The following is a 23,465-nucleotide window of genomic DNA, read 5'->3' on the forward strand; positions in this document are numbered from 1 at the left end:
ACACTGTACATTATATACCTCAGCTAACTAAACTATGCCATAGTTTAGTTAGCTGATATAATTCATATAGCAATACAGTCTCACTGCACAGCAGCTCAGCAGTTAGCCGAGTCATTGTGCACAATCCATGTTGAGGCACAAATCAGTGACGTGCCTCAACTGGCTGCTGATCACCGCACCGTCTCTTCTCAGTATTTGAACGGCAAATGTGAAAATAAAAATAAAAATAATCTAAAACTGGTGAAGTTAAATAGAAAATAACTTTAGTATAATCACTGGATACATGTAACAATTTAATTATTATTTTTTTCTTTTTACATTTTTTTTCTTTCCATGATGCAGGTGAGGCCCCGCCTCCCCTGCCTCTAGTGACTGCACGCCACTGAACTGTAGTTACTGACAGTGGGTTTCTGAAGTGTTCCTGAGGCCCATGTGGTGATATCCTTACACACTGATGTCGCTTGTTGATGCAGTACAGCCTGAGGATCGAAGGTCACAGGCTTAGCTGCTTACGTGCAGTGATTTCTCCAGATTCTCTGAGCCCTTTGATGGTATTACGGACCGTAGATTGTGAAATCCCTAAATTCCTTGCAATAGCTGGTTGAGAAAGGTTTTTCTTAAACTGTTCAACAATTTGCTCACGCATTTGTTGACAAAGTGGTGATCCTCGCCCATCCTTGTTTGTGACTGACTGAGCATTTCATGGAATCTACTTTCATACCAATCATGGCACCCACCTGTTCCCAATTTGCCTGTTCACCTGTGGGATGTTCCAGATACGTGTTTGATGAGCATTCAAAAACTTTATCAGTATTTATTGCCACCTTTCCCAACTTCTTGTCACGTGTTGCTGGCATCAAATTCTAAAGTTAATGATTATTTGCAACAAAAAAAAATTGAACATCAAATATGTTGTCTTTGTAGCATATTCAACTGAATATGGGTTGAAAATGATTTGCAAATCATTGTATTCCGTTTATATTTACATCTAACACAATTTGCCAACTCATGGGAACGGGGTTTGTATGATGTCATAACGTTAAAACACTCTCTTTTTTGTTTCGTTTTGGCATTATGCAATGTGTCAGTCCAAACACTTACAGATATATTTTTAAATCATTGTGTTACAATTGTTTTATTTTATCCAGCATTACATAGATGTTTATATTGTTTTAGAACAAATATTTTATATATATATTTTTTTTTTATTAATACTGATTTATTTAACATTTCTACATAGAAATATCAGACGATGCAAAAACTTACTTGTACGACATCCTCGACTATGGTATTAGCATTGTAGTCCTCAGTCTGATTAGCTCTTTAACTATGTTCACACTGCAGGTCAATTCCTATTTTTTTTGCCCAGGTCTGACATGGATCAGATTTTTAATGTCAGTATGAACTTGGGTTTGTCCCGATACCTATATTTTGGTACCGGTACCAAAATGTATAGTATATTGATACTTTAAGAATTTTAGAAGATTGAAATTAAAAGACATTAAACACACTATCTTTTTTGTCTTGCACTCAAGGAACAATTTACAATTTACATATTGCATGAAGCCTGCCATAATCTAAGTTTTGGTTAGAATATAATAGAAAGCTTTACGGACATTGTAATAAATGTTTAATGATTAATGGTTGCCACTCTTGGTCTCTGCTTGAAGACAAATATGATAATTAGTAAATACTGAAAACAATACTATGGCTAAAACTATACAGATACAACATGTAACATGCAAGTAGAACACACATTGTTAAAGATAAAACACAAATAGTAGGAATTTCTAACTAAATGTATTAATTTGGCTTACTTGGGCGGTTTGGACTGGCTAATAATTGGCAACAAGCCAACCAGCTGTGTGCACGCCTACATGTGCACAGCAGGGGAGCTACCGGTAGTTAACTACATTACCTGCCACTCTTAAAACTCTTTGTGCAGATCTGAATATTTGTTATGTTTACCTAAATTTGATATTTGTCATGTTTACCTAGTTTGAAGCAAAGGTGGTAATACTGTATTGCACCCTTTGGCGGGGCATGTTTGATGTGTCACCTTTATCGATCATTTGAAGGCCAAATACCTCCATATAGCGCTTCACGCACCCTCTTTATAAACAGTAGAATTGCCATGTATACCATTCTTCCTCAATTCTGTTTCTGCTTGTATGCGATTTGTGTGTGCGTGCTGACACACTTACATGCGCCATGGCTCTGACGTCACCGCTGCACTGCAGCGGAAAAAAACCCACCAGTATTTTCCAAGGCAGTATAGTATCGTTTTAACTCAATATACTTTATTAGTACCGGTATACCGTACAACCGCAGTGTGAACAGTGCAAATACTATTCTCCTTTCGTATCTGGTCATAAATCCGATATGTGTCTGATATGACGGACACATATTGACTGGGCACTATCACTCCGTTTATATCAGACATCGCATTTTTGTAACGTAAACAACTACGGGTACATGAAAAGTTGTAATAGCCTGCTTTGTGAACATAGCCAATGTCATTTTAGCTAAGTAACGACATCTCAGCGCTACGATTTCACGTAAAAAAAGTTGCCTCACAGGTCGTAATATCAGAATTATTTTATTATTTATTTTAATTTACGTTAAAATACAGCCAAACGGCACTAGATTAAATTTTTCACAGAATTGCATACGACTTCAATAAATCGCAAAAACTGTCCGATATTTTCTAGTACAAAGAACACAGGTCTCAAGTTTTGTGTGTTTGTAACTCTACTTTAGACATGGACGTAGGCCAAAAATAGTCTCTCTGTCTTCAATTGTGATGAAGTTATAATATATTTTGCAACACTTCAGCTGGACTCCCATGGCTCGAAGTTATAGGTCAGCTAACACAAAGTAGCTGTAGAGCAGTGCCATCCTTAGCCTGATTGCGTCAGATACAACAAATTGCAGCTAAGCAGGATTTACCCTAAAGGGACCCGGGTGGATTCGTCAACTACAACCCCTCAGCTCTTCTGAACACCGGCTGTCAGCTGGTGGCGCTCAACTTCCAGACCATCGGTAAAAAGGTCAATGTCATCTTAGATATGTAAGAATAACAACATAATGTATGCTTTTTTCACAGATCTGTCCATGCAGCTCAACCTGGGCATGTATGAGTACAACGGCAAGAGCGGGTTTCGGCTCAAACCGGAGTTCATGAGGCGGCCGGACAAGCACTTTGATCCGTTCACCGAGAACACTGTCGATGGAATTGTAGCAAACACGCTCTCTGTGAAAGTATGTTCACGCTACGACAATAGTTGTTGTTTTTTTACATGCCCTGTCCAGCCACTCAGTCAAATCATATTGTTGATGTAGATGCCCATATATGCTGTACAGATTTTTTCTTTACAAAATAGAAGTGGGATAAATCTCTTGTTGCCTTATTTGTATTGGACTTTATTAAATGTATAGGAGGGGATAGAAAGAAGGGTAAAAAAGAAGACGGAGGGGACATTGTAGGGAGAAGAGGAGGATTAAACAGAGAGAGACAACAAAAACAACACCAACAAAACAACATCAGCAAATAGGATATATACAAATATCATTCCAAAATTGATATCAAGGAACCAGTTAATTAAGTAGATAGTAATAACACAAAAATGACAATGAACATTATTGCACTACAAATTGAGCAATAGTAATATTAATAGAAATAACACTATTAATAATAAATAATAATAATTACAAAAGAAAGCAGATAAAGAGGGGTGAAGAAAGAGAAACGGACTATATCAACCTTATAGATTGTTATGGTAAAAATGTGGAGCTTTAGCAATGTGCCGTGTTTTAACCCAGTTTATGTTTGATGAAACATGATTATGTACGTGTCCATGTGTATGTACAGTTACAGTATGTATGTATGTTTGTACAGTAAATGTGCGTGTAGATGTATGTACCGAGTGTGTTTGTATGTATGTATGAATGTGCTTGCGTATGTACCTAATGTATGTGCGTATGTACTGTATGTATGTGTGTTTGTATGTACAATATATTTGTCTCCCAGAATGTGCGGGAGCCAACGTACGGCCCCAGTCACACAGAAAGTCCAATCCAAAACAGCAGGTGCGATGCCCAGGGAACAAGGCACCACCAGCAGCTCCACGCAGGGAGGCCAGCCAGCAGCGGGACCCAGAGGCCTCAGACACGCCCCCCGGCCGAGGCAGCCTGGGTTGCCGACCCTTGTGGGGCAAGCAGGCTTCTAGGCCGACACCAGCCCCCAACAAAAAATAAAAATGAATTAAAAACTTTAATTACAAACATACAAAAACACACATATACACGTATATAAACATACACATACAAAAGCCGACGGGGCAATGATCCTGCCCCGGAACCCAATGCCCCCGAGCCCGTGAGTGACAAACAGTTCACTTGTACCTCGATTTTTGTTAGTAATCCATTCCAAAAGGTTCAACGAATACCAAATTGTACAGAAACTGAAGCAATTTTCCTTGTGAGAAACAATGTGAAGCCAATTCATTCCTGAGACCCAAAACCGAGGAACGAGTACTAGTCCATCAACGCTTGCCTTTTCCCTCCAGATCATCTCGGGTCAGTTCCTCTCCGATAAGAAAGTGGGCACCTACGTAGAGATCGACATGTTCGGACTACCCGTGGACACCAAGAGGAAGGCCTTCAAGACCAAAACGTCTCAGAGCAACGGCGTCAACCCCGTCTGGGAGGAGGAGGCCATCGTCTTCAAGAAGGTGGTCCTCCCAACGTTGGCGTCTTTGAGGATCGCCGTGTTCGAAGAGGGAGGAAAGTTCATTGGACACCGAATCATCCCTGTGTCGGCCATTCGTCCAGGTGACGCGCCGGTCTTATCCTTTCAAAGATGGAGACATGTCATGATGTCTTCTCACCTTCATTACAGGCTATCATTACATCAACCTAAGGAATGAGAAGAACCAGTCCCTCACGTTGCCCGCACTCTTCGTCTATGTGGAAGTCAAAGATTACGTCCCGGACACATTCGCAGGTGACCTAGCACTCCCCAGATCTTTTCAGGCTGATTACAAAACTAACACAAACTCATCGTCTTTGTCTTCCACTGCCAGACGTCATTGAGGCTTTGTCCAACCCCATCCGCTACGTCAACCTGATGGAGCAGAGAGCCAATCAGCTGGCGGCGCTCACCCTGGAGGAGGGCGGAGATGAGGAGGCCGACAAAGAGGTGAGTGTACTGTATTTGTGTGGGAAGATGATTTACAAACAGGAAGATGGACAAACAATTATACACTTCAATATTGCTTTTCAAAATTAGATCTTATTTTCCAATACTTCACACTAAGCAGGTGCATCTAGTCAAACTGTTACGACCAAAATAAAAGCGTCTGTGTGCTGCACTACATGCTAAAATTGGTTGCATCTAATTTTGAAAGTAAAACCTTCCAAACGTCACACTACTCCGTTGCATCTATCCATCCATCCATTTTCTACCGCTTGTCCCGTTCGGGGGGGAGTGCTGGAGCCAATCTCAGCTGCATTTGGGCGGAAGGCAGGGTAGACCCTGGACAAGTCGCCACCTCATCACAGACAACATTCACACACTAGGGCCAAAGTGTTGCCAATCAACCTATCCCCAGGTGCATGTCTTTGGAGGTGGGAGGAAGCCATACAGTCATGGGCAGAACATGCAAACTCCACACAGAAAGATCCCGAGCACAGGATCGAACCCAGGACCTTCATATTGTGAGGCAGACGCACTAACCCCTCTGCCATTGTGCAGCCCCCGTTGCATCTAGACCAGTGGTTCTTAACCTGGGTTCGATCGAACCCTAGGGGTTCGGTGAGTCGGGCTCAGGGGTTCGGCGGAGGTCAAGACACACCCGACTCATCGTGTAAATAAAAACTTCTCCCTATCGGCTTATTACGGATACGGCAACAGCAGAAGTCACACTTATTTGCAGGTGTGTAATTTGTTGTGAGTTTATGCACTGCGTTGGTTTTGTTCTTTGAACAAGGTGATGTTCATGCACGGTTCATTTTGTGCACCAGTAAAGAAAAATTGTATCACTTTAGTATGGGGAACATATTCACCATTAATTAGTTGCTTATTAACATGCAAATTAGTAACATATTGGCTCTTAACTAGTCATTATTAAGTACTTATTAATGCCTTATTCGGCATGGCCTTATTATAACCCTATCCCTCTAACCCTAACCCTAACCAAATAACTCTAAATTAAGTATTTGTTACTAAGAATATGTTCCCCATACTAAAGTGTTACCAAAAACATATAACTTTGTCTTGAATTTGGAAAAAAACAACATTTTATTTTTCACTAAAGAAGGGTTCGGTGAATGCGCATATGAAACTGGTGGGGTTCGATACCTCCAACAAGGTTAAGAACCACTGATCTAGACTGTAGCTACTATCTTTCAAAATAAAAACACTTGTATACTGCATCAGACACTGTTTGGTTGGTCCTCAACTGTGTAGACTAATTCAAAATAAAAGCACTTGCATACTGCACTATAAGCTAAAATTGGTCGCATCTAACGCCGCTTTTCAAAATAAAACCTTCCGAAGTTCACACTACTCAGTTGTGTCTAGACAATCTGTATCTATTAACTAAGAAAAAACACTGCTTTCCAAAAACAAAAAACATTCAAACCTTCACATTATCAGGTGTGGCTAGACAGTCTGTAACTACAAACTTTTTCAAAATAAAATTACTTATATGCCGTATTTTTCGGACTATAAATCGCAGTTTTTTTCATAGTTTGGCCGGGGGTGCGACTTATACTCAAGAGCGACTTATATGTGAAATTATTAACACATTACCGTACAATATCAAATAATATTATTTAGCTCATTCACGTAAGAGACTAGATGTATAAGATTTCATCGGATTTAGCGATTAGGAGTGACAGATTGTTTGGTAAACGTATAGCATGTTCTATATGTTGTAGTTATTTGAATGACTCTTACCGGCCTAGTGGTTAGAGTGTCCGCCCTGAGATCGGTAGGTCGGAGTTCAAATCCCAGCCGAGTCATACCAAAGACTATGAAAATGGGACCCATAACCTCCCTGCTTGGCACTCAGCATCAAGGGTTGGAGTTGGGGGTTAAATCACCAAAATGATTCCCGGGCGCGGCGCCGCTGCTGCCCACTGCTCCCCAAGGGGATGGGTCAAATGCAGAGGACAAATTTCACCACATCTATCTAGTGTGTGTGTGACAATCATTGGTACTTTAATCTTTAATCTTTAATAATATGTTACGTTAACATACCAGGCACGTTCTCAGTTGTTTATTTATGCGTCATATAACGCAGTGGCCCCCAACCACCGGGCCGCGGCTCGTTACCGGTCCGTGGATTCATTGGTACCGGGCCGCACAAGAAATTAAAAAAAGATATATATATATATTTTTTGTATTAAATCAACATAAAAAACACAAGATACACTTACAATTAGTGCACCAACCCAAAAAACCTCCCTCCCCCATTTACACTCATTCACACTCATTTGCACAAAAGGGTTGTTTCTTTCTGTTATTAATATTTCTGGTTCCTACATTATATACTGTATCAATATAGATCAATACAGTCTGCAGGGATACAGTCCATAAGCACACATGATTGTATTTTTTTATGACAAAAAAAAAACAAAAAAAAACTTCTCTCTATTTGAATGACTGTAACACCCAAGAACAGAAGAGCAATACAGCATTTTCTGATCAAACTCTGCTCACTCTCACTTGTTTTAACGCTATGCTCACGTTGCTTGAGCATTGTGTAAATTAAGCCGCGAAGAAGAAAAACAGATGTGACGTCATATGCAACCTTCCTATTCGGTTGCATCAAGGCAAACTATAACTGCTAGTTTTCTAAATATAAGCACATACTGTATATACTGCAGTATGTGCTAAAATAAACAAAATCATGTAAACACCACTTTTCAAAATAAAACTGAAAGGCTGAGAATTATTCCTCAAATGGGTGTCCATTTAACTGATCTGGCATTCTAACATAAGATCCGCCTTCCCGTCTGTGGCCATGGCAACCGTCTCCAAGTAAGCATCATTGCTCTAAAAGGGCAGAGCTCAGCGTTGGGGTTTAAATAAAGTGACGGGAGGAAATAAGTCACTTGGATGGATAAATACGTGCAGAGGATGTCGTTGCAGAGAGTTGGTTACAGGCGCTGTGTCTACAGAGTGTTCTGGAACACTCAAACACATCAGAATATTTGTCAAAGACCTCTGGAGGAAAGTTTTGTTCTTTGTTGTAATGTAATCCAAGCTTTTTTAAAGGGACAGTTGAAAATGATGGAGTGTAACGACCTCTCCTTTGTTTGCAAGTTTTCCATTTAACCAATAAATTGAGTATTTTGCTGGTTTGATTAGTGCCTTGATGTAATTGACAGGTGGAGGCTGGCAGCGACCCCCCGTTAGACTCTAAGGTGGACTTGAGAGTTGTGTTGCCTGCAGAGAACGGACTGAGCCTCATCCCCATTGCCCCCAAACCCCCGTCGCTGGTCGGCCATCAGCCTCAATCTGCAGGTACTTCCATGAAACATGCATAGTCACTATTTTGTGTCATTAATACTAGTAATAATACTAGTAATACTTCTAATATTGAGATAGGTTATCATTCATTAGCATCGGGAAGTGTGTGTAAACTTTTGAATGTTACTGTTTATGTTCCATTCAGAATAAGCAAATGCATCAAGTTACATGTTTTCTGCTGTCCAGGCCCTCTCAAACCTGCAGTGAAGACGGAGGACATCATCCAGAGCGTGCTCACAGGTAAGGTTGAGACACATGCAATATACTGTACACTCCTGGCCAGTTGAAAAATTGCAAGATAGTACATGCTGCACTGTTGGATCTTGAGACGGCTCTCTCAGTAAAGATTCAAAATGCAAAAAAAGAAATAGAAGTGAGACATTAAAAAAATGGATTAAGCCGCAACATGCAAACAACCAATGAACTGAAATAGGCTGTTCATCAGATGATCAAAAGTTAACCACCTCAAAATTTGGTTTGAGTATGCTTGGCATCAGTGTAAAGAGAGCTGCAGGGTGGACATCCGCTGTCTGGAACTGATCATTTTGTAAACTTCCCTTGCCATCAATCCCCAAATTTTGTTTATTGGATGTTGAATAGGGGGACAGCCTATTTCAGTTAATGCTTGTTTGCAATAAATTGCTTTTTCAACATGTTTTTGCTGCCTCACTCCTTTTCTTTTTTTTGCATTTTAAAACACTACTTAAAACCTTCCAAAGGGGTCATAAATTCTTCCTCGATTAGGTTTTACAGACAGTCTTTTTACAGCGGCTTTCTGACCATCTGATGCTCCATTTTGTGGGCGGTCAGCCATGTTGTACTTTTTAGCTCTGACATGGACTCTGACAGATATAAGTAAGACCTACAGTATATGTTACTTTGTATTTGAATAAAGGTTAAATGGGTTATGTGGTAAATGGGTTATACTTGTATATCGCTTTGCTACCTTCAAGGTAGGGCTGGGCGATATATCGATATATAGAGGTTTATTTGAAATAGGGACAGATACAAAAACATAGACATCTGAAACAGTTATCCGATGCATGCATCACAGTGTTTGTAGCCAAAGCTAATTTACAACACTTGTCTCGATATATCGCGTGTTTGTCTCTGTGCGATATAGAAAATGACTATATCGTGATATTCGAGTCTCTTTGTTGTCTCTCCTTCTCACAGAGACATTAAAACAAGCGCACCTTCTTACATACGTCACATACAGTACGTATACGCCCTCGCTGAGCAGAGAGGTAGCAGCATGGGTAACGTTAGCTGTGGTGCGAGTGGTAATACGAGAGAAAGAAGATGCGACTCTGGTAACAAATTGAGGAAGATTTAATTCGTCTGGCGGTGGTTTGGCTTCAAGCGGGAATATGTTGAACAGACAACCGTAATATGTCAAGTGTGGGGCAAAAGCGTTGCTACAAAAAGTAGCATTACTGCTAATATGTAGCATCATTTGAAAAATCACCTGCTAGAGAATAAGGAGTGCTTGAAACTCTGCATGTCAACATCTCCGTTCGGTGCCACACCCAACAAAATGCATGGGAAACCATTTCCACATCAACACTGTATGAAAAAAAAAGTCAACAACAGAAGGAGATAACGTCCGCAGGAACCTACCACATAGCGAAGGACATACACTATTTGATTTCCTATTATGCAGCTCATTTTTATTTGACAGTTATTGAAATATCTTGTGTGACATCATACACAAAAGTGCACTTAATTTGTTTTAAACTATTGTAGTGGCGTTCTGTACAAAAAGTGCACTTTAATTTAGTGTTGTTTTGATATGTCATCTTAGTGACATAATGCACAAAAGTGCACTCATAGCTTGTTTTAAAATGTCTCTGACAATCTTGCACTTTCTGTTTTGAAATGACATCAATGTTTGTGCCACCGCTTAATAACTGTTTAATAAATACAGTTTTGGTCAATTGACTTAGTTGTGATTTCCCTCTCTGCATGAAAGTTTAAAATGAGCATATATTAATGCAGTATGAACAAGAATGTTTTAATGTAGACACATAGAATCATCATACTGCTGTGATTATATGCATCAAGTGTTCATTCAAGGCTAAGGCAAAATATCGAGATATATATCGTGTATCGTGACATGGCCTAAAAATATTGAGATATTAAAAATACCATATCGCCCAGCCCTACTTCAAGGTACACAAATCGCTTTGACACTATTTCCACATTCACCCATTCACACACACATTCACACACTGATGGCGGAAGCTACTACGCAAGGCACTAACCACCACCCATCAGGAGCAAGGGTGGAGTGTCTTGCTCAAGGACACAACGGACGTGACAAAGTTGGTAAAGGTGGGGATCGAACCAGGAACCCTCAGGTTGCTGGCACTACCACTCTCCCAACCGTGCCACGCCATCCCCCAGGTTAGAAAAAAAGTTTGCAACAGCTGAGCCAGTTTGCCTCACAACAAGAGGATAGAGAAAAAGAAGAAGCTTATTAACTACAACGCCGTACTATAATGGCGGACCCGCACAAAGCTCTTTACCATATATGGAGATATCCGCTGACATCACATGTGGGGAAAAACGTCACAAGTTTGGCAAATTCCAAACAGCTCATCTGAAGGAAGTATAAAGGAAGGCAAGATTGTTTTATAAATATCCCCGTCATGCCTACATGGTTTGATGTCAAATTTTCAGAACTTATGCGGATCCCAAATACCCAAAAACAGGTACCAATAGGTAAGAAAAGTTGGTTTTGCATAGTAGGTGCCCTTTAAGATCCAACAGTGGAAAATGTAATTTCTTGCAATTTGTCAACCGGTCTTAAAATGTTAATCAGGAGTGGACATTGATTATACATGATCATTTTTGTTTTGCTGTCATTGTTTGTTTAGAACTGGAAGCTCAGACTGTGGAGGAGCTGAAGCAGCAGAAAGGCTTTGTGCGTGAGCAGCGAAAGCAGTACAAGGAGATGAAGGAGCTGGTGCGCAAACATCACCGCAAGACCGGCGAGCTTATTAAGGAGCACACGGCCCGCGCCTCCGAGCTCCAGAGCCAGCACCAGCGCCGCCGCTCGGCCCTGCAAAAGAGCCACAAACGAGATGGTAAGAAAAGGTAGGTGACGCTCCTTAACTCTTCATACCCATGAAAACTGTGAGTTCTGTTGGTGTATCAGTACACTAAAAGTATGTTTTTTTATGAATGTGTCCATCCAGCCGGTCAGAGCAGTCGTTGTCCGCGCTGGACCGGGAGCTGAGCGAGCTGGACCAGGACTGCAGCCTGCGTGTGTCGGAGTTGAAGGAGCAGCAGCAGCAGCAGCTCCTCACGCTGCGCCAAGAGCAGTATTACAGCGAGAAGTATCAGAAGAGGGAACACATCAAGCAGGTCCATAAAATGTATTTCATACTTTCTTTTCAATTTATGTACCATACCATACCATACCAACTTTATTCATAAAGCCCTTTAAAAACAACCACAGTTAATAAACAAAGGGCTGTACACCAAAAACAAAAAACAAATAAAAACTGAAAAGTACGGGCAAAGGACAGACTAAAACATATCATTTAAAGTAGAAGTAAAATATATTAAACAAAAGATCAGATAAAAAAACATTATCTAAAGAACAATCCGATAAAAGGCGGTTCAAAAGTAAAAATAGTTCAAAGTCTCGTGCTGGGTTAAAAGCCAGTGTGTAAAAATGGGTTTTAAAAAGGCTCTTAAATGTAGCCAAAGAAGGGGCCTGTCTCACATGGGGAGGGAGATTGTTCCAGAGTTTGAGACCAGCAACAGAAAAGGCCCTGTACTCTCTGAGCTGTTGTTCATGTTTTTCAGTCAGCACAGATTAGTGTCCTATCACATTGTTGAGCATTACAAACTTAAAAGATATTCAGATGTTGACACAAAAGCTATCTTAGGGCTAATGCTGTCGCAAGGGGATGTGTTACTACGCTACAAACAGTTCCTCGGTGTTCGCTCTTAAAATAACAATGTCGCTACAGCTTGGTTATTAAACAGGTTACGGAACGTAAATGAAGTATTGTTAGCGGTTCTGGATGCATTTTTAGAGTGATTTAGAGGGAGAATGGATTGATCCCATTAGCTGAATTGCTAGACACCAAGAACGAGCCGATAATCACAAACTACAACGCTAAAAAATAAAAACATATGTGTTCTTGTTTCTCATATAGTGAACAAAAGGCACATTTCCAAAAAAAGTTCCCCTCTAAACTTGTCATCCGTATTAAAAACACTCGTCCAGCTGCGGTTGTTGCATATGTTTGTTGTGGAAACATGAATTTGCTCTGCTCGGATTCATTCTCCTGCTAAGTCAGCTCCATTCAAGCAGACGCTAACAACAAGCTTCATTATCAAATCAAATCAAATCAAATCAAACTTTATTTATTTAGCACTTTTTATGCACAGACAAGTGGCAAGCACAAAGTGCTGTACAATACAAAACAAGACAAACAGACAAAAAAATAACAATAATAGAAGAAGAGAAGAAAACATGCAGGCATTCACACACACGCACATACAAACACACACATGCAGCACTATTGACAATAACAATGCAAAAACAAAACATGGCATGGCATTGGGGGATTTGAGGTAAAACGCCCCCTTTGAGGCATCCACACTAGAGAATAACTAAAATGAATGCCATAAATCAGGGGTCCCCAAACTTTTTGACTCAGGGGCCACATTGGGTTAAAAAAATTTGGCCGGGGGCCGGGCTGTATATATATATATATATTACATATATATACATTGTCTTTATATTCCTGCGAGTTAATCCGTTTTGTCATTTAACATCAATTAACATTGATGTTCATCAACATTTAAAATTGTCACGTTATCGATGGGAAAATTCATTTTTAGACAATATGATTTGCCTGAGCGGCTAGGAGACACAGAGTAACAAGCGGTATAAAATGGATTAGAAAGGAAAGATAAAATTTAAAAATAAAAATAAAAAAAATAATTAAACACTTTTTTTTTTAACTTGGGACTTCCCGTAGGCCGGATTTTGGATGCTGGGTGGCCAGCCCGCGGGCCGTAGTTTGGGGACCCCTGCCATACATGTACATGTATTTTATCACATGCTTTATACCACATATATACACACATGCATATATATATATATATATATATATATATATATATATATATATATATATATATATATATATATATATATATATATATATATATATATATATATATATATATATATATATATATATATATATATATATATACGTATATATACATATATATATATATATATATGTGTGTATATGTATATGTATACATATATACAGTACAAAATATATGACAAAACACATGTAAAAATTTAAATATAAATAACATGATAAAATAATAATAAATCCATCTGTAAAAAGCCTGATTGAAATTGTCTTTACAATTTTTTTTTTTAAAGTTCAATGCTCTCTGCAGTCCTGAGGCTCTCTGGCAGGCTGTTCCACAGGTGGGGGCCATAGTGGCTAAAATGCAGCCTCACTGTGGGTCTTTGTTTTGGTATTTGATAAAAATTAAACACCAGTGCCAGAAGACTTCAGGATCCGCGTGGGTTGATACGGTAAAAGCAGGTCAGATAGATGAGAAGGCGCAAGGCCATTAAGACATAAAAACTAATAATAGAACTTTAAAATCGACCCTGAAGCGGACGGGAAGCCAATGAAGTGACTTTAAAACTGGTGTAATGTGCTCCCACCCTCTGGTCCTCTTCAGCACGTGGGCAGCTGAGTTTTGTAATAATTGTAAACTTCTGATATTCTTTTGGGCAAGGCCAGACAGCAAAGTATCACAATAGTCTAAACCAGGGGTCCAAAACTTTTTGACTCGGGGGCCGCATTGGGTTAAAAAAATTGGGGGGCCGGGCTGTGTATATATATATATATATATATATATATATGTATACAGTATATATATATATATATATACAGTATATAAATATATATATATATATATTCCTCGCGCACTAATTGACTGAAAGAGCACGCGCTTGCCGCATGCTCGAGCGCGATGTTATCAATGGGAAAATGCATTTTTAGACAATATAATTTGCCTGAGCGGCTAGGAGACACCGATAGTAACAAGCGGTAGAAAATGGATTAGAAAGGACAGATTTTTTTTTTTAAATAATTAAAAAAACAATAAAAAATTCAAAAATATTTTTTATATTTAAAAAGTCATTGACTTGGTTAAAAAACATCCAACCATCCATCCATCTTCTTCCGCTTATCCGAGGTCGGGTCGCGGGGGCAGCAGCTTAAGCAGGGAATCCCAGACTTCCCTCTCCCCAGCCACTTCGTCCAGCTCCTCCCGGGGGATCCCGAGGCGTTCCCAGGCCAGCCGGGAGACATAGTCTTCCCAACGTGTCCTGGGTCTTCCCCGTGGCCTCCTACCGGTCGGACGTGCCCTAAACACCTCCCTAGGGAGGCTTTCGGGTGGCATCCTGACCAGATGCCCGAACCACCTCATCTGGCTCCTCTCGATGTGGAGGAGCAGCGGCTTTACTTTGAGCTCCCCCCGGATGGCAGAGCTTCTCACCCTATCTCTAAGGGAGAGCCCCGCCACCCGGCGGAGGAAACTCATTTCGGCCGCTTGTACCCGTGATCTTGTCTTTTCGGTCATAACCCAAACCTCATGACCATAGGTGAGGATGGGAACGTAGATCGACCGGTAAATTGAGAGCTTTGCCTTCCGGCTCAGCTCCTTCTTCACCACAACGGATCGATACAGCGTCCGCATTACTGAAGACGCCGCACCGATCCGCCTGTCGATCTCACGATCCACTCTTCCCTCACTCGTGAACAAGACTCCGAGGTACTTGAACTCCTCCACTTGGGGCAGGGTCTCCTCCGCCACCCGGAGATGGCACTCCACCCTTTTCCGGGCGAGAACCATGGATTCGGACTTGGAGGTGCTGATTCTCATCCCAGTCGCTTCACACTCAGCTGCGAACCGATCCAGCGAGAGCTGAAGATCCTGGCCAGATGAAGCCATCAGGACCACATCATCTGCAAAAAGCAGAGACCTAATCCTGCAGCCACCAAACCAGATCCCCTCAACGCCTTGACTGCGCCTAGAAATTCTGTCCATAAAAGTTATGAACAGAATCGGTGACAGAGGGCAGCCTTGGCGGAGTCCAACCCTCACTGGAAACGTGTCCGACTTACTGCCGGCAATGCGGACCAAACTCTGGCACTGATCATACAGGGAGCGGACCGCCACAATCAGACAGTCCGATACCCCATACTCTCTGAGCACTCCCCACAGGACTTCCCGAGGGACACGGTCGAATGCCTTCTCCAAGTCCACAAAACACATGTAGACTGGTTGGGCAAACTCCCATGCACCCTCAAGGACCCTGCCGAGAGTATAGAGCTGGTCCACAGTTCCACGACCAGGACGAAAACCACACTGTTCCTCCTGAATCCGAGGTTCGACTATCCGGCGTAGCCTCCTCTCCAGCACACCTGAATAGACCTTACCGGGAAGGCTGAGGAGTGTGATCCCACGATAGTTAGAACACACCCTCCGGTTCCCCTTCTTAAAGAGAGGAACCACCACCCCGGTCTGCCAATCCAGAGGTACCGCCCCCGATGTCCATGCGATGCTGCAGAGTCTTGTCAACCAAGACAGCCCCACAGCATCCAGAGCCTTAAGGAACTCCGGGCGGATCTCATCCACCCCCGGGGCCTTGCCACCGAGGAGCTTTTTAACTACTTCAGCAACCTCAGCCCCAGAAATAGGAGAGCCCACCACAGATTCCCCAGGCACTGCTTCCTCATAGGAAGACGTGTTGGTGGGATTGAGGAGGTCTTCGAAGTATTCCCTCCACCGATCCACAACATCCGCAGTCGAGGTCAGCAGAACACCATCCTCACCATACACGGTGTTGATAGTGCACTGCTTCCCCTTCCTGAGGCGGCGGATGGTGGTCCAGAATCGCTTCGAAGCCGTCCGGAAGTCGTTTTCCATGGCTTCCCCGAACTCCTCCCATGTCCGAGTTTTTGCCTCCGCGACCGCCGAAGCCGCACACCGCTTGGCCTGTCGGTACCTGTCCGCTGCCTCAGGAGTCCTATGAGCCAAAAGAACCCGATAGGACTCCTTCTTCAGCTTGACGGCATCCCTCACCGCCGGTGTCCACCAACGGGTTCTAGGATTACCGCCACGACAGGCACCAACTACCTTGCGGCCACAGCTCCAATCAGCCGCCTCGACAATAGAGGTGCGGAACATGGTCCATTCGGACTCAATGTCCAGCACCTCCCTTGTGACATGTTCAAAGTTCTTCCGGAGGTGGGAATTGAAACTCTGACAGGAGACTCTGCCAGACGTTCCCAGCAAACCCTCACAATGCGTTTGGGCCTGCCAGGTCTGTCCGGCATCCTCCCCCACCATTGCAACCAACTCACCACCAGGTGGTGATCGGTAGAAAGCTCCGCCCCTCTCTTCACCCGAGTGTCCAAAACATAAGGCCGCAAATCCGACGACACAACTACAAAGTCGATCATGGAACTGCGGCCTAGGGTGTCCTGGTGCCAAGTGCACATATGGACACCCTTATGTTTGAACATGGTGTTTGTTATGGACAATCTGTGACGGGCACAAAAGTCCAATAACAAAACACCGCTCGGGTTCAGATCCGGGCAGCCATTCTTCCCAATCACGCCTCTCCAGGTATCACTGTCGCTGCCAACATGAGCGTTGAAGTCCCCCAGTAGAACGAGGGAATCACCCGGGGGAGCACTCTCAAGTACTCCCTCGAGTGAATCCAAAAAGGGTGGGTACTCTGAGCTGCGGTTTGGCGCGTAAGCGCAAACCACAGTCAGGACCCGTCCCCCCACCCAAAGGCGGAGGGAAGCTACCCTCTCGTCCACCAGGTTGAACTCCAACATGCAGGCTCTGAGCCGGGGGTCAACAAGAATTGCCACACCAGCCCGTCGCCTCTCACTGCCGGCAACGCCAGAGTAGAAGAGAGTCCAGCCCCTCTCGAGAGAACTGGTTCCAGAGCCCTTGCTGTGCGTCGAAGTGAGTCCGACTATGTCTAGTCGGAACTTCCCCACCTCGCCCACTAGCTCAGGCTCCTTCCCCCCCAGCGAGGTGACGTTCCACGTCCCAAGAGCTAGCTTCTGTAGCTGAGGATCGGACCGCCAAGTGCCCTGCCTTCGGCTTCCGCCCAGCTCACATCGCACCCGTCCTCTATGACCCCTGCTATGGGTGGTGAGCCCATTGGAGGGGGAACCCACGTTGCCTCTTCGGGCTGTGCCCGGCCGGGCCCCATGGGGATAGGCCCGGCCACCAGGCGCTCGCCATCGTGCCCCACCTCCGGGCCTGGCTCCAGAGGGGGGCCCCGGTGACCCGCGTCCGGGCGAGGGAAATCTGGGTCCATAGGTTTTATTTTTCATTGAGGTCTTCGAGCTGCTCTTTGTCTGATCCCTCACCTAGGACCAGTTTGTCTTGGGAGACCCTACCAGGGGGAATTATGCCCCCGGACAACATAGCTCCTAGGATCATTGGGACACGCAAACTCCTCTACCACGGTAAGGTGGCAGCTCAGAGAGGAGGGTTAAAAAAAAAAACAAAAAAACAGTTTTTCAAAAATGTTACTTAAAAACGTTTGGGTTCAAACTGCTCTTCTTCAGACAGGGGTCTTCCCTGTTACTTTAAAAGCTGTCTGAAGAAAGCAGTTCATAATAGTTAAAAGAGTTCATAATTGTTAATCAATATTTTGATGCTGATAGAAAGAGAAGACGCGATTCAACATCTCGCTTTGTTTCCTGCTCTCAGCTAGTAGAGAAACTGACCGCCCTCGCCGAGGAGTGCCAGAGTGCACAGCTCAAGAAGCTGAGGGACATCTGCGAAAAGTGAGATCCATCACTCAAACACACACACGCTCTCTTAAAACCCAACATCTTCATTACCCCACGTTTCTTTGTCTTTGTGCTCAGGGAGAAGAAGGACCTGAAGAAGAAAATGGACAAGAAGAGACAGGAGAAGATCAGTGAAGCAAAGTCCAAGGACAAGAACATCACAGAGGAGTGAGTGTGTGTGTGTGTGTGTTAAAGTTAAAGTTAAAGTACCAATGATTGTCACGCACACACTAGGTGTGGTGAAATTTGTCCTCTGCATTTGTGTGTGTGTGTGTGTGTGTGTGTGTGTGTGTGTGTGTGTGTGTGTGTGTGTGTGTGTGTGTGTGTGTGTGTGTGTGTGTGTGTGTGTGTGTGTGTGTGTGTGTGTGTGTGTGTGTGTGTGTGTGTGTGTGTGTGTGTGTGTGTGTGTGTGTGTGTGTGTGTGTGCGAGTGTTTGTTTGTGTGTCTGAGTGCAAATATGTGTGTGCGCATGTAGTGGCATTGTTTGCGTGTTGCTGTGCTTCCTTTACAAATCCGCTAGATGTCGCCAGAGACAAGCAAGCTAAATTGATGCTCACTTTGTGCCCCGCAGAGAGAAGCTGGAGATAAACAGATCATTTGTCAATGAGGTGGTGCAGTACATAAAACGGGTACGATTCATTCATTCTTTTACTTTTTTATGCTTTGGGCATACCCCCTTTTGCATATCATTGACATTTTACACTCATATCATAAATCTGCATAAAGAAGACACTGCATTATGTACACCTGTATTAGATTCAATACAAGAGTTAGACTGTTATGATAATAGCGAAAAGACATGTGTGACATATTAATAACCATTTAACACATAAAAAAAACCCCATGCCTTCCCCAAGTCCCATCATTTGGTCATTTGGGTCATACTGTATACTTCTGATTTTTTTTTTTATTTGGAATTTTGTATATTGGGACACATACTATGATCGGCGAGACATCAAGGAAAATAGTTGCCTTAGATAATATTAAAAAATCATACATTCCTAATTATTTTGAAAAATAAATGAATAGATAGATAGAATTGAGGTAAGTTTGTCTTAATTTTTTGTACTTAGTGATGTCACCAAAAGAAAAGACAATGTTAATTATTTTTATTATAAATACAATTCATATGTCATAATACAATGATAAAATTAATGCATTTATTTTTAATAATAAATTATTATATTTAATATCATAGTTCAATATTTGAATTAGCTCATTCCAGTGTGTGTCTTTGTGTGTGCGTATGTGTGTGTGTGCGTGCGTGTGTGTGTGTGTGTGCGCGTGTGTAGCTGGAGGACGCCCAGAGTAAACGTCAGGAGCGTCTGCAGGAGAAACATAAGGACATCCGCCAGCAGATTTTGGACGAAAGGCCAAAAGTAAGCAAAAACATCTGACAGTTGGTTTTGTCAGTTTAATATCATGTTTTTTTATCACCACTCTCAAGTGCAGTCTGGTATTACAAAACATACTAACGTAATAACATACCTGACCTGCAGAGCAATGTACAGTATGTGGCACAGCAATTACCATAAGAGGCCGCGTGACATATTGTACAAGCCTTTACCGGAGATTGGTAGCGGTCTGATTAATGACATCATCACATACCACTTTGGGACCTTGGACCAGCCAGTTTACCATCTGATATCAGATGGTGTTTAGTTTGTGAGCTCTCCAGGCAAATCAAATGCATTTTTAGAAGATGACTTTAGTTTCTCATCATGGGACGTAATAGAAGTAGAAATAGTCTGTTCCAGCCTCAAACGGTGGCCATCTGAGGTAAACCTGTATTAACTGTACACTACAGGCAAAGTTTTGAGTCACTTGTCAACATTTTTTATTTGTGAGAAAATGTAAAAATAAGTGTGTGTTTTTGATCTGATATAAAAGCAATAAAACGGTCAGTACTAACTCTAATGTGACAAAGTAATACTTGACAACAAATCAGTTGATATACAAGTGCATAAGGAAGCTAATAACTGTTCATGTCCATACACGAAAACAATAAGATGCTCAGTCTTAACATTAATGAAAAAGGGGATTTTTTTTGTTATGTTCTCAACTGTGACACTGTAAAAAGAAGTTTACCACTCTCGTAAAAACGATAAAACACTTTCCCTTTGACAACAAAGGTATACCTTAAAAGTGAATTAGTTCCCATTTTTTCACCCGAAACCTCAGTTGTTGTACAAGTGTAAAAATAAGTTAATGCTCTTACTTTGAAGGAGTTGTGTACAGTGTCTTTTTGGCATTCTCAATGATCATACAAGCGTAAAAAGAAGTGAACCACTCTTACTTTAAAGGAGTTGTGTGCGGTTTCTTTTTGGCGTTCTCACTTGTCGTACAAGTGTAAAAAGAAGTTAACCACTTGTACTTTGAAGGCGTTATGTGCTGTTTCTTTTTGGCATTCTCACTTGTCGTGCAATTTCACCACATCTAGTGTGTGTGTGACAATCATTGGTACTTTAATCATAATCTTTAAAGTGTAAAAATAATTGAACCGCTCTTACTTTGAAGGAGTTGTGTAGTGTCTTTTTGCTGTCTCAATTGTCGTACAAGTGTAAAAAGAAGCTCAGCAACAAGTGGTCACACAGTCTATGTTGACAAAAAAGTGAGAATGCACCCTCCTTCATGTGGGGCAAAAAAATAAACAAATAAAAAGCATAAATTACACAATTACTCCAGAATTCAGACATCAGATGTGATGACAGCCATCTTGGAAGATTAAGGAATGTTGGTAAAATTCTATCAAATTACAATTATGTGAGTATGATTGTGATGCTAGCCTCAAATGAAACTTCCACAGACACACACACACACACGTTTATCACGCACGCACACACACAAGCAGGAGTGCTGGTCGTCATGGCAACGTAGAACAGTACCACCCCTCCCCTTGTCCTCCATCCATCCTTTGTGCTATCTGTTAATTCGGAATGAATCATGAGTCCACGGGAAGGACGGGCGGGTGAGCGTTGTTTGGGCAACTACCAGGAAGAATCTACATGGGACCACCTTGACATGTTGAGGACAATCTAGGAGGATTGTAAAACTCAGCGTGGCGTCCACTGATCTGTTCCTTCGTCATCGTACACTTTGATGTACATCAGCGCAGCCTGGTGGGTGCACATCAATAATGCACACACACGCACACTATTCCCAGAAAGGCAGCAAAAAAACATCCATTGTGCGCGTGCGTGTGATTGTGCGTGTGCGAGTGCGCATGTGGTTACTCATCAGAGCTCTGCATACATAATGAACGCTTGTGCACGTGTGCTTCTGAAGTTCTCTCTGAGGAACATTCTCTGCACACCTGGTACGCACACAAAAGCATAGAATTTGACCAAAATGTGGGGGAAAACAAGACGAGAGTTCAGTGAGCATCAACAAATCAACATATTCATGTATTTTGCTTTTTCTTTGGCTTTTGTCGTCCCTAGTAGCGTTGTCATAGTTAGGTGTTGTCCCGATCCAATATTGATATGGGCCCGATATCAGCAAAAAAAATGAATATATGTAAATAGCTTGCATGTAAAATCTGCGATACACACAGTCCTGCAGCGTGTTTACTTGTGCAAAGCTGGACAGCCAGTTAACGTCTAAATGTCTTCCGGTAGGCACACAAGGTAGTTCTTTTCTTGTATTTCAGTCAGGTCATTTGGAAAAGGTAAACATCAGTGGAGGCTGGTGACTTCCAGAATTGAGGAGGCCATTTTTTTCCGCTTGCTCACTTCACTCGCGATGGAATGTTCCCTGTTCTCTTATCTGTCTTTGTGCTGGCCAAAGGCATACTATTTGGAGTGTAAGCTACAGTCAGAAAGTTCTTGCTGATGCAATTCATTGTGCAGAGCTTAGCCTTGTGCCTTCCTGAAGAAATTACATTGCTGTAAGTCTATGAGCCTGCCTGATAATTAAGCTGAGAAATGACATTTGGATGTTATATAAACGCCAAGTGAACATGTGTAAAAGGCAGGAATTTTAATTATGTAGTTAAAAACAATTTTGTTTAGCTTACATTTTTCATTCTTCTACAGCTTCAACATGTAATCACCAATTTAATCAAGTTTAGCATATAAAAAAGATAAGATAACACTTTCTTTATCATATGTAGTTTTATTCAATATATTTAATATAAAATATGTAAAAATATGGTTCCAGTTGGCTTTATCTGCTGAGAAACACAGACAAAATGGAGTGTTATTACTACTGAGAACTAGTGGTGTAACACTGGTAGACACCCAGTTCATCCAAAAAGTAATTCAGATTGTACTGCAATTTCTTGAGAGCAAAGTAGTGAGAATACTCACAGGTCGTGTGGATCCAGAACGTGTCCAACTCAGCCATCCATCCCCAGATTAAAAAAAAACTGTAACGTTGATTGCAAAAACGGTCTTGTCTCTGCTTTTTGTTTCCCTTCAACAATTAAAAAAAAAGTACAAAAGATCTCAAATTGCGCCAGAATCTCGCCGATTTCCGAGGTCGTTTTAAGCAAAAGTATTTGGCTATATGAGCTATAAACTTCACGGATGATAGCCAGGGGTGTTCTCTAAATTTCCTGAAAAGCACAAGTTGATAGGACACTCGTAGCCACTATGGCGAGTGTTTGTTTGACTGAAGTGGCTGGCGAATTCTCAAAATGGCTTCTGTGTTGATTAGGAAAGGAAAGGATTGATTCCAAATGAACCAGTAGCATGTGATTGGACGAACAAAATGTCAATCTTTCAGCCCTGGACACAATGCATGGTGAGGCCAGGCCTCCGTTGCCCACCCATTTTCAGTGATCTGGCCAATCACATATTGGCATGAAAAAGCATGCATTACATTGACTTCTATGAGAAGCTAATTTCCTAGGGGAGGCCTGGCCTCCCTTAATACAAACTGATAGGAAAATCTGGCCTGTTGCTTTACAATTGCAATATTGGGTTTTAGCCATGGGAACATTTAGATTTATGAACAAAACTAAAATAATATGAATATAAAAAATAAAAAATATGTTTTTTGTTAAAATAAATAAATAAAATAAATATATTTATTGTTTT

The 23,465-nt window shown here is 41.9% G+C and overlaps 1 protein-coding gene across 1 annotated transcript in view; it reads left to right on the forward strand.

Moving 5' to 3' along the window:
- plcb1l (phospholipase C beta 1-like) overlaps positions 1 to 23,465 on the forward strand; it is a 283,584-nt gene that overhangs the window by 239,833 nt on the left and 20,286 nt on the right. Inside the window, 14 exon segments of the mRNA XM_062044959.1 lie at positions 2,919 to 2,995; positions 2,998 to 3,042; positions 3,107 to 3,261; positions 4,569 to 4,833; positions 4,901 to 5,005; positions 5,085 to 5,200; positions 8,398 to 8,533; positions 8,726 to 8,779; positions 11,419 to 11,638; positions 11,740 to 11,908; positions 18,344 to 18,420; positions 18,505 to 18,594; positions 18,998 to 19,055; positions 19,719 to 19,805. Coding sequence (XP_061900943.1) covers positions 2,919 to 2,995; positions 2,998 to 3,042; positions 3,107 to 3,261; positions 4,569 to 4,833; positions 4,901 to 5,005; positions 5,085 to 5,200; positions 8,398 to 8,533; positions 8,726 to 8,779; positions 11,419 to 11,638; positions 11,740 to 11,908; positions 18,344 to 18,420; positions 18,505 to 18,594; positions 18,998 to 19,055; positions 19,719 to 19,805 — 1,654 coding nt within the window.

This window comes from Entelurus aequoreus, linkage group LG04 (genome assembly GCF_033978785.1).
Source record: "Entelurus aequoreus isolate RoL-2023_Sb linkage group LG04, RoL_Eaeq_v1.1, whole genome shotgun sequence".
Lineage (NCBI taxonomy): Eukaryota > Metazoa > Chordata > Actinopteri > Syngnathiformes > Syngnathidae > Entelurus > Entelurus aequoreus.